The following is a 12,339-nucleotide window of genomic DNA, read 5'->3' on the forward strand; positions in this document are numbered from 1 at the left end:
GCATCGCGGTTAGTTTTAATAATAGGGTTAGTACCGTATTTTTCGGACTATAAGTCGCACTTTTTTTCATGGTTTGGGTGTTTCCTGCGACTTAAACTCCGGTGCGACTTATAAATTAAAATTTTCACACTGACAGACGTGAGAGGCTCTAGGCTCGTGTGTCAGTATGTATTACTACTTTTACTCCTGTACCACTGTCACTTCACTCTACTGCGCATGTCTCCTGTAGAAAAAGCTGCTGTCTTATTACAAAAATTCAGCCGAAAAATGGTAACCGAGCAGCAGAAACAAAGTTTGGAGTGAGCGAGAAACATGTGAGGGACTGGAGGAAAGCGGGGATGGAGAGTACAGACTTCACGACAACCGGGCGGATGCACCATGAAACTTTCTTGGAAGTCACTGGATGAATCGACAAAGCCTGGACTTCAATGGAAACCGAAACCATCCTGTCGGGATTCAGAAAGGCCGGAATAATTCTAACTGGAACTGATGCCGAGTCTGACGACAGCGACACAGAAGAGGAAACTGTTTACATCATGGATCTACGGTTTATCTCTGGAGGTCATGCAGAAGTGACACCGAGGACACAGAATTCAATGGATTTAGTGATCTGGAGTGAGATCATGAGTTTGGTAAATTTACGCTCTGTTGTTTATGCTATAATTATCTGAAGAACTGTTAATATGTTAGGTTAACATATTAACGCCTATTCAGCCTGTTATCTATTCTGTTGTTATTACTAGAGCTTGCCTTTCAAGATGAAATGTCGGTTGTTGGTCTCTGATTTTATAAAATACATTTCCCCAAAAAGTGAGACTTATATGTTTTTTTCTTCTTCATTGCGCATTTTTTGGCTGGTGCGACTTATAGTCCGGAAAATACGGTACTAGAATTGCATTTCAGAACATGCTTGTACAGATCTATACTACAAAATTGGACACTTTTATGCAGAATAAGACAAGAAATTTGTTGTTTGTGAAGGAAATGATGTTATCGCTACACAATTTATCACAATTTCAATTAAATTACAATCTTGCGGCTCTAATAATTATATGTTTAGTTTAGTCTGCTCTATAGAAAGAAAGAAAGAAAAGAAAAAGAAAAACACGCTGACTGTTAAACTGAGAAAAAATGGCTTTAAAGTTTTGATTCAGTCCCTCTTGTGTATGTCAGCGGTACACGAATGATTGTGTATTTATCTGTTACTTCATGATGTGTTCATATTTACCAATCACAACTATCACCACCGATTTTACATTTGACCTCTGAGTGTACAGTTAAAGTACAGAAAATGAGGTGGTCTGAGAAAACATATTTGGGGGGAGACCTTTTATGCTTAGTAACATTCAGTATTCCAAAAAACATGATGCAATATCTGTGAGTCAGGCGAAACTCTCCAGTAAAACAGAAAAGAGCAGTATGTGTGTTTGAATATGTCAGAGCATTTGTTGTTGTAGTTACTGCACTTTTCCTTTTAACAAGACAGAGCTGAGTCATAAAACTTCATCACCAAATAAAACAAGTGTTATGAAGGTGTTACTCAATCTGGACAAAATCCACGGTTACTGAGTTTTTACTTTGTAGGGCAGTATTATACAGAGCACATTTTTCAGTTCCGATATCTCTTCCATTACTATAGCTTTAAGCATCTTCTGATACCCGATATTAACTGATACCTATAGGCGAGTTTCAGCTGACGTCATTGTTATTAAAAGCCCGCGTTTGCATGCTGGGAAATATTTTGGTCGGAGGCAAGAAACACGGTAGCGGTCAAACACAGTGCGTAACCTCGTGTATTTATCCCCAATAATGGTAAATTCCTGCTGCATTATCGGATGCACAAATAGAAGCACGGAAGAAGGAAAATGTCTTTTCCGTATTCCGAGTGAAAAGAACAGCTAACAGTGAATTAAATGGCTTTCAAACATTCGCAGAGCAAACGTGGAAGATCCTAACAAACCGTGGACTCCAACAAGTTCAACAACACATCGAGACTCTTGGAGGTTTTCATCTTTTCTGCTGTGAATGGCCCAGGAGTTTCCACCAAGTCATTGTGGATATCGCCCAAGTGAATATTTGTCCAGGTAGTTGGCGATTCTGACCATAAATTTGGTTTGTTCCACCTTTTGTCGGGGTTGAAAAGGGTGATTTGGCTCCGTCGATGCTTATGACCAATTTCTGGTCAAATGGTCTTGGGTCCTCTGCCGTTAGACTGGATAAATAACCGGGATCAATACCCTTTACGTGCTTTCTCGCTCCGTCCGTCATGATGAATTAGTGTTTCTTGCCGCCGAACAAAATAATTCCCAGCATGCAACACGCGCTTTTGTCAACAATGAAACTCGCCTATAGTATAATATAGTATTTGATTACTATAGCTTTAAACATCTTCTGATACCCGATATTAACTGATACCAATACTAATTCCTAAAAATGAAATAAAACAGAGCTGATGAATGTGTTATGCAGCTGTTATTTATCTCAAGTAACTACAGATCAACTTTGTACTAATACAAATTCAAAACACTGACACTTTTTGGGCCGACTACGACCAGATAATAGTCTTATTATACATAGATTGTATAGGTCCAGTCAGATTAACGGCTGAACTGGGTAACACTTTATAATAACTACACCTTATTCAGCCTTAATAAAGCATGAACAAAGGCTTAATTAATAATGAACAAAGATGTAATTAAGAATGATTCACGCTTAGTAACTACTTAATTACTACCTTAATTAGCACTTGTACTTAATCTGCCTGTGCTGTAAATAGTTACTCATAATCATTTCATACTTAATTACTCATGAACTAACCATTTGAGCATTTATTAATGATTAGTAAGCCATGAGAGAATGATATACTAATAATGAAATGCAATGATAATTCAGGCAGCTGTTATCTGTTAGTTAAGTCTTTTTGAGAGATTTTCTAAAGTGAAGACAAATTATGCTTTATTAAGCATTTACTAAGCGTGAATCATTATTAATTAAGTCTTTGTTCATGCTTTATTAAGGCTAAGTAAGGTGTAGTTATTATAAAGTGTTACCCTGAACAAATATTTGGAGGCGGATATCTGATTCTGCAGATCTGTCAATATTGAATGGGTTCATCTCTAGGTATAACTGCTCCTAAAACTACCGTATTTTCCGGGCTATTAGTCACTCTGGATTATAAGGCGCACTGTTAATAAATGGTCTATCTTCGAATTTTTTTCACAAATAAACCGCCTCGGACTTTAAACGAAACACAACAGTGTGATGGGTGAGTGGTTTTGTTTGTTTGTTCGTTCACGGTGACTCTGGGCTTTGTTCAGTTGTGGCGTGTAGGGAGGGTGTGTCTGGGACCAACGGATTGTCGGCGTGTTCGCAGTGACTCAGTTGTTCAGTTGTGGCTTTTTCGGTTCGTTCCTCCGTTCTGTTCCTCGTCGGCGTGGAGTGATGAGTGTGGCTGCGGGTGTTTGTCGCTGTGCGGTCGCTGTCTGCTCTGTGTGTGTTTGCGTGCGCTGCTGGTGGTGCGGCTTTGTAGTTTACTGAAGTCGTGCTGGGACACCCGAGTGGATTCGTGTATAGTGTGCTGTGGATTGCGGGGGGCAGAGGCTTAAGAGCGCGTCTAATAGCCCGGAAAATACGGTACTCTTGAGTAAGTAACTACTAGTAAAGCATCAAGATAGTTTATGATATATACATTCTGATATTTTGTCATTAAATTCTATTAAAAAAAATTTAAACATGTTCTTGTATGGGCATTATGGCATAAGGATGGGCATTATGGCAAAAAAATTGAACCAAAAAAGAAGAATTTGCGGACATATAATCCCAGCCCCGTGTACTTGAACATACCAGATCATTGGCCTGGTCAATAGTAAAGACACTACAGTTAAGGCGGTCCTTGACGTCGATCTGTGCGTCGGCGAGCAGTCCCGATGAGCTGTTTACACTCGTTTTGCATCCGAGTGAAGGGGATGGCGATCTCGTCATAATACAACTGCTCTGAGAGAATGGCCAAGAGACGAGGCTGCACCAGGGACGACACCAGCTGACAGTCCTGCAGGGAAATACAGAAGCACTCAGAGATACGGTTCACAAACAGTTTGGGACTTTAAACAGGCGAGTTTCAGCTGACGTCATTGTTATTAAAAGCCCGCGTTGCATGCTGGGAAATATTTTGGTCGGAGGCGAGAAACACGGTAGCGGTGAAACACAGTACGTAACCTCGCGTATTTATCCCCGATAATGGTAAATTCCTGCTGCATTATCGGATGCACAAATAGAAGCACGGAAGAAGGAAAATGTCTTTTTCGTATTCTGAGTGAAAAGAACCGCTAACGGTGAATTAAACGGCTTTCAAACATCCGCAGAGCAAACGTAGAAGATCCTAACAAACCGTGGACTTCAACAAGTTCAACAACACATCGAGACTCTTGGAGGTTTTCATCTTTTCTGCTGTGAATGGCCCAGGAGTTTCCACCAAGTCATTGTGGATATCGCCCAAGTGAATATTTGTCCAGGTAGTTGGCGATTCTGACCAGAAATTTGGTTTGGTCCACCTTTTGTCGGGGTTGAAAAGGGTGATTTGGCTCCATCGATGCTTATGACCAATTTCTGGTCAAATGGTCTTGGGTCCTCTGCCGTTAGAGTGGATAAATAACCGGGATCAATACCCTTTACGTGCTTTCTCGCTTCCGTCTGTCATGTTGAATTAGCGTTTCTTGCCGCCGACCAAAATAATTCCCAGCATGCAACGCGCGCTTTTGTCAACAATGAAACTCGCCTATAGCACAGGGGAACAGGAATGGAGTCAGTTTCAATCTCACAAGTGAAGAACTATTAAAAAGTTATAAATTAAGTTCACATATTTCACCTTCTGCAGGGCGGCCCACTCGCACAGCACCAGGGCCACGGCGATGCGCTGGAGGGCAGACTTCGAGTTCAGGTGGAAGAGCAGCAGCTGCCCCAGAGACTCAGCTGGACGCATCTCCTGAGACGAGGAGTTCAGCTGAGGGTCACAGATGCAGCGGCACAGGGCTCCAAGCAATCTGCACACAGTGAGTACACACACATACAGTTACATTTAACAAAGAGCAGAGAGAATAGGAGGGTTTCAGTCACGTGATCACGATGATGGTGGAGGACAGGAAGTGAAAACACGACAAACACGGCTCTGGAGGACACAGATATGGAGAAGAGTTCTTATTGTAAGGATTTAGAGCCGTTAGTCGACAAATATATTGGGCGTGACCCCGATCTTATTGAAAATGAGAGAATTTTCAACCGAAGTAAAAGATTTGCCGACAATCGAGGCAGAGGAGATCACGAACTATTTAGCTCTTCAGACATCGTTCTACACCAGACAACAGATGAAGGCAAAGTACAAAAGTTTGGAGGCATAGAACTTTTTTTGTCAGTGGATGGACCCTCAACCTTGGTGCAAAACGCCTAAATGATGATTATCGTTTGGTCTTCGCCGGGGTGAGTGTTTCTCTTATTTTATGTGTATAGACTAGGAATGGGCATGATTAATCGATTAATCGATAATTGATCATTAAGAATTTCATCGATTACGTTAATTTTAATAGACAAACCAAATGTAGGTTGCTGTGTGTAGCGTGACCGAACAGGGGTCTGTACACGTGTCTCTGCACCCAGAAGGAGCGAGCAAACAAACATTCGGTCAGTCTACAACACAAATGCGTATTTAACGATGACTTGAACAAGAAATTCCAAGCTTTCCGTTGCGTTCGGGACAAGTGGAAGGTGATGTGCACAGTGTACAAAGCAGGTACATATGTTTCAGTGTTAGGTGGGAAAAAGTTTTACCAGGTGAGAGTCGCACAATGTCGATGACGAGTCCCCACCCCCCTCCCCCCGTACGCTGTCCTGGTTTTGACAAACGAAAATCTGGTCACACTAACCTGTATTCCACTGAGTCATGTCTTTTAATCCAGCAGAAATTGAACCACATCAGCGACACAAGAGCTGGAGTTTTATCTTTGCTTAGTTTATGCAAATTAGCGATGCAGTTTTAAGTTTTGTTTCTGTGAAAGTTGCGCAAAACTGAATTAAACACATTATAATGTCAAACGAGCTGATGTGGCTCTAGAGTCGTTACGGTTTATATGTCGTAAAGTTGAATTTATTTATGCAGATTAGTAGTGCAGATAGTAATAATAATGATGATCATTTTAATATAAAAACGTTAATGATTAATCGATAATCGATCGTTAATTCTTCTGACGATCGATTAAGAAAATTTCATCAAATGCCCGTCCCTAGTATAGACTGTTATGGGAAAAACTGCAGTGTATGGGCAGTGACCTCTATCTGAACTATTTAATGTCAACAAACGTCGTTAGCCGTTAGTCGTTAATGATTCGTTTATGTTTAGGTAAACCACAAAAAACAATTTATCTTTGTAACAAACCTTTGACGAAGTGTTCACTGCAGACACGAGCATTAGCGAATTCTGCTCCTCCCGACCGCAAACAGGTTTGTAATCCACTTTTTACGGCGTTGTTCTGTCGGCTTTTCCCATTTCTGACCTTTGTGGACGACTATATTCGGTACTCTAAAAAAAAAAATCGCTTTTCCTTCTCTCGGTTAGAACAATTGGCACAGCCGTAAACTACACAACACATCGGCATTTTCCTCCAGTCAGTTCACTTCCTGCCCTCCATCTGATTTTGCGCGCTGACAAACGTAGCCTCGTGACGTCACGTGAAACCCAGCTATTGTCTGAGTCAGATCCACACACACTCACTTTGCCGCCATGAGCCGCGCCCGCACCACCACGTAGTCCCTGGTGACCGAGTCGTCCGTGACCGTCTCTGCTCCGGCGATGTACTCCTGCACCGTCTCCTTCACCGGGCCTCCCCCCTGACGAGCCTTAGCACCGCACTTGTCCTGTTGAAAAAAAAACACGCAGCAAGTGTTGCAACCTCCCGTGAAGCGAATCGTCCAGAGCTTTAAATCCCCGCCCTCTGGTTCGGGGCACATCGTTCTGACCTTGGAGCGCGACTTGACCTCCAGCAGCATGTTCAGGTCGATGGGGATGTGTGAGGCCTGCATCATGAGGCAGAGCCAGGCACCCATCCACGGACAGCTGGCAGCAACAACAAACTGCTGAGGGGCCTGGGATAACAGCTCCATCCACACCTGAGCACAACACGAAGTTCCAGACAAGACGATTTAACATGATAGAAAGATTTGTGTACAGGATTTTCAGTTCTATTTCTGCCTACTCCAGTTTCCCAGAACAATAACACATTTACAAGAGTCTCACTTCTTGAATCAAAACCCCCCCTATAAAAATATTCTCAATCTCAGAGAGTTTCCTAGTTAAAAAAAGGTAAACATCTGCAGAGAACATTACGTCTTCAAACATAATTGCAGCGTTCGCTATAGTTCAGACTGAGATGAGTTATTCAGTCACATTAGCATTCCCAAACCTTTTGAACGAGCTCCAGGATTTCCTCGTTGCTCTCCAGGATGCAGCACTGGAAGATGTGGCGCAGCATGTCCTGAAGGATGGGGTTTATCCACATGGAACAGTTCTGGAGAAGAAAATTTATGACAGTTGATTTTACACAAATGTATTAAAGTTACATTAAAAATGTCTAATTCAGGGTTCCCATGATTTGCTTGAAATAATTTTCCAGGACTTTTGCAGAACATTCTTAGTTATATTTTCTACTCTAACCATATTGCCCATGTTTATACAGTTTTTCTAATGAAGATGTAGTCACCGGTTACTCTAAATCCACAAAAACTTAATTACCATATTTTTCTAACTAGAAGTCGCAGTTTTTTTTCATAGTTTGGGCGTTTCCTGCTACTTATACTCCAGTGCGACTTACATGTTAAAATTTTCACACTAACAGCACTGAGAGGTTCTAGTCTTGTGTGTGAGTATCTGCTGCTCCTGTTCCTCCTGCACCACTGTCACTTGGCTCTACTGCGCATGTCTCCTGCAGAAAGAGCCTTTGCTGCAAGTTGTGAAATCTGCAGCTGAAAATGGTAATCGAGCAGCAAAAAGAAAGCTTGAAGTGAGTGAGAAACTTGTGAGGAACTGGCAGAAAGCTGGGATGGAAAACACAGCTTCACGGCGACCGGGAGAGTGCACTACGCAACTTTCCTGGAAGTCATTGGATGGATGGACAAAGCCTGGACATCAGTGACACCGAAATCATCCTGTTTAGATTCAGAAAAAACGGAATAATTCTAACTGGAACTGATGCTGAGTCTGACCACAGCGACACAGAAGAAGAAGCGGCGCTCTGTTTACCTCTGGAGTTGCTCAGAAGTGACACTGAGGAAGAAGAATTCAATGGATTTAGTGATTTGGAGTGAGATGGAGAGTTTGGTCAACTTGTTCTGTTCTGTTGTTTATGCAGAAGAACTGTTCATATGTGACGTTAACAGTCTGTTGTTCTCTGTTGTACTGTTTTTTGCTTTCCAAGATGAAATATCTGTTCCTGGTCTCTGATATTATAAAATAAATTTCCCCCAAAAAGTATAAATGTTTTTTTCTTCTTCATTGTGCATTTTTTGGCTGCTGCGATTTATAATCCAGAGTGACTTATAGTCTGAAAAATACGGTACACAATTCGTTCAAAATGTCCTGGATTTTGGTGGGTGTTAAAGGTTTTTCATAAACCTGTGCTGCTCTTTTTACTTTGATCCTGGCAGTAACAGCCTATACTAATCTGGCATCCAATAATCCCCCAAATCAAAGAGTGGAGAAATCTGCCCTCCCTCGTTTTCTATCATTATTTTCCATTATTCCATTATTTACCACATAAAAGCTTGAACAATTTATACAAGAGAAAGAGACTGAGATCAAACATCACCAAGCTTGTATGCTCTAAAACAACAAATATGATTCACGTAACATTACATTTTCTCTGGTGTGTTTTTACCTGGTCGGCTTTGGATAACAAGGTAAAGAGGGTCTCCAGCGCGGCTCTTCTCACTGAGGAGATGGTGTGTCTCAAGAAAGGCCAGACTCGAGGGACCAGGACTGTTAACGACTGCTGCATGCTAAACGTACAGAAACACAAACAGCCGAGTTAATTTCCCCGTGGATCCGATCTAAAAACAGAGTCAACTTCATCACGAAACCAACTTAATCAGAATTGTAGTGTAAATGTAGCTTCAAAATGGCTTTAATCTACACTAATACAGATAATATTAAAGAAATTATATAAAAATATGCTTCCTGAAAATGTCCATTGTCAGGAAAAATAATAGAATGTATTTTTCTCTGCCGTGGCTGACCTGCTTTGTCTGACTTGAGGGTACGTGAGTAACAGTGAGAGCAGAGTCATGATGCTGTTTGTGGAGGCAGTCAGGTCATCCAGGTCCAGAAGAGCGTCCCATAAAGTGTTCACGATGAAGGGCACCTGAAGGAGAAAGAGGGAACTGTAAAACCAGAGCAGCCGCATGAGCCGGAGAGGGAAGTTTGTACAGTACATTTTGTAAACAAGAGAAAGTACAACCAATACAAAGCTTGAGGCGCTTTTCCATTTCAGTAAGGATGTTGAAGGGTGAATCAAGTCTCTTTTTGTTTGTATTTCAACCATTTTGTCCAGTGTTTGATTCAGAAATGTCCTTTGAGTCGCAGAAAAAAAGTCACTCCTTCCATGGAATATATTTCTTTTACAGTATAACGTCGAGCCACTGATTCACTGACGGTGGTTCCTTTTTAAGCCACTTTCTTGTTATTGCTTTTTTGACGCCACTGCCAGAATCTTAAAAAGGTATCTGTCCACTTTTTCGATCACCTCTCCAGCAGAAGGCCTAATAAAAACATCTTCGGGTCGTTGGGGACAACATACCGTATTTTACGGGCTGTTAGGTGCTCTGGATTATAAGACACACTGTCATTAAATGGTCTATTTTCGAACTTTTTTCACAAATAAACCGCCCTGGACTTTAAACGAAACACAACAGCTGGATGGGTCAGTGGGACTTTGTTTGTGGCGTTCACGGTGACTCTGGGCTTTGTTCAGTTGTGGCGTGTAGGGAGGGTGCTGTCTGGGACCAACGGATTGGTCGCAATGACTCAGTTTGGCTCATTGCACTCGTTTTTTCGGTTCGTTCGTCCGTTCCGTTCCTCGTCGGCGTGGAGTGATGAGTGTGTCTGTGGGTGTGTTTCGCTGTGCGGTCGCTGTCTGCTCCGTGTGTGTTTGTGTGTTCTGTGGGTGGTGCGGGTTTGTAGTTTACTGAAGTCGTGCTGGGACACCCGAGTGGATTCGTGTATGGGGCGCTCTGGATTGCGGGGCGCTTTTTTGAAGCGGTTGGAGCGTTAAGAGCGCGTCTAATGGCCCGGAAAATACGGTAAGTCAAGATCCCATCTGTTTTTCCAAATACATTGTCTCATACTGATTTTAATTTTGTACATGTTTACAGCCTGAGTGGAGTTTAGTCGTCACAGTAATACCAACTAACCACTTTATTGATTCCTTGTAAGGGAAATTCACTCTTGGCATTTGGCTCATCTTAAAACAAAGCTACTGGGTTAGACTTTGAGACCCGACAGCTCCAGATTTTGAGCTAGTCTTGGTCAGGACGTCTTAGCTGGAGGATTTTACCAAACCCTATAAGCTGATTTTACAATATATTTTATGTTTTATGAGTCAGTGACATGACGTAGGCATCTTTGTTTCCAGAAGCCACAACTTTTCTAGCTATTAATGTATAAATATAAAGGTTTAAATGGTTTAAATGTATTTGTTTAATATCACTTTAGTTGTACCAATACACATTTGGCAGAAGAAACCAAATCTGAAGTAATATTATCGGTTTAAATAGAGCTGGGTATCATTAATAAGTTGCCGATGTCATACATACCTCATTTTTTTTCAAATTGATTCGATATGGTTCAATAAAAAATAAAGTCTAAATCATGGTTGTGATACTAAAAGTTTTTGTTAAACCACTTCTTGTGCAAAGTTCATATGAAACACACACCCATTTTAGTCATCAAAACAGTAAAAATGTCAAATTAATGAGTTTCCTTCTTCTAAACAAGCAACAAAACTAAAATACTACTACTACTACTTTACTAAAATAGTTGAGTAAAATATACCAAAAAATACACTTGGTGATAAATTGATACAGCAGCCCACGATATCAATACTGTATCATCACATTAAACGATACGATATATATTGATATTTAGATATTTTTGCACAAAGGGGTAACAGATAGAATCATTAATAACATTTGCTTACAAAAATTATAAAAACTTTTCTCTCTGGCATAATTTTAGAAGCCTTGGCATGAACATTTAAAAACAGTTTCAAAATTAACACAAAAAGAACTACTTTTGATGTCAATTTTTACACGGTAACATGAAGTTAATGGGCATTTTTTTTCTCCACTATTAACACATTAAATTATCTTGACACTTCCAAATTTACATCTTGCACAAATACAAAATAATAATGTTAATTCAAAACAAAAAACATGTAAGGTTGTAGTGTTTTAGTTGTTTATTGTAAATTGTTTGATAGGGTTTTAGACGATAAAAATGTGTAATAGTTGACAGATAATTTTCTTTAGTTTATATGGGTTTAAATGGGACACGAGCAGAAAGGAGGAGTTAGTGAGTTCATGGACGATTAAACTCACAATTTACAAGTTTAATCTTTCTTTATACAAATGCAGCGCTTCCTTTTTTGCATGAATAGTTATTTTGCATCATCTCCTGAGCAGGTGTAGTTTTATGACTGCAGTTTGGGTCAGAGACACAGACGCACGAAATCATTTTGAGAGCTTTTGCCACGCCCATTTTTTAGTTACCTAATCGATTGCTCAAGAAATGATTGGTCGACGAAAGACATGCCGGCCAAACTACAGCTCTTGATACATGACAGATACTTATTTGAACAAATTTCGATACTAAAAAAAGTCACATTTACAGGACATGAACCTGAAATGAACCTTTCCTGAATAACTTTAGAATAATTTTGAGCTGTATCAGAACAAGAGCCTGTATAAGAGCACACGGGACTATAGGCGAGTTTCAGCTGACGTCATTGTTATTAAAAGCCCGCGTTGCATGCTGGGAAATATTTCGGTCGGAGGCAAGAAACAGGATAGCGGTCAAACACAGTGCGTAACCTCGCGTATTTATCCCCGATAATGGTAAATTCCTGCTGCATTATCGGATGCACAAATAGAAGCACGGAAGAAGGAAAATGTCTTTTTCGTATTCCGAGTGAAAAGAACTGCTAACGGTGAATTAAACGGCTTTCAAACATCCGCAGAGCAAACGTAGAAGATCCTAACAAACCGTGGACTCCAACAAGTTCAACAACACATCGAGACTCTTGG

General features: G+C 40.8%; 2 protein-coding genes across 2 annotated transcripts in view; both read right to left on the minus strand.

Moving 5' to 3' along the window:
• btaf1 (BTAF1 RNA polymerase II, B-TFIID transcription factor-associated) overlaps window positions 1-12,339 on the minus strand; it is a 104,829-nt gene that overhangs the window by 41,101 nt on the left and 51,389 nt on the right. The window contains 8 exon segments of the mRNA XM_055162835.1: window positions 3,844-3,924; window positions 3,926-4,048; window positions 4,865-5,039; window positions 6,761-6,903; window positions 7,006-7,155; window positions 7,449-7,553; window positions 8,919-9,039; window positions 9,277-9,401. Of these exon segments, the coding sequence (XP_055018810.1) occupies window positions 3,844-3,924; window positions 3,926-4,048; window positions 4,865-5,039; window positions 6,761-6,903; window positions 7,006-7,155; window positions 7,449-7,553; window positions 8,919-9,039; window positions 9,277-9,401 (1,023 nt within the window).
• blnk (B cell linker) overlaps window positions 1-12,339 on the minus strand; it is a 288,551-nt gene that overhangs the window by 23,267 nt on the left and 252,945 nt on the right. The window lies entirely within an intron of this gene.

The sequence above is a fragment of the Boleophthalmus pectinirostris genome, unplaced genomic scaffold (assembly GCF_026225935.1).
Source record: "Boleophthalmus pectinirostris isolate CB_2022bp ecotype Guang Dong unplaced genomic scaffold, ASM2622593v1 HiC_scaffold_5, whole genome shotgun sequence".
NCBI lineage: Eukaryota > Metazoa > Chordata > Actinopteri > Gobiiformes > Gobiidae > Boleophthalmus > Boleophthalmus pectinirostris.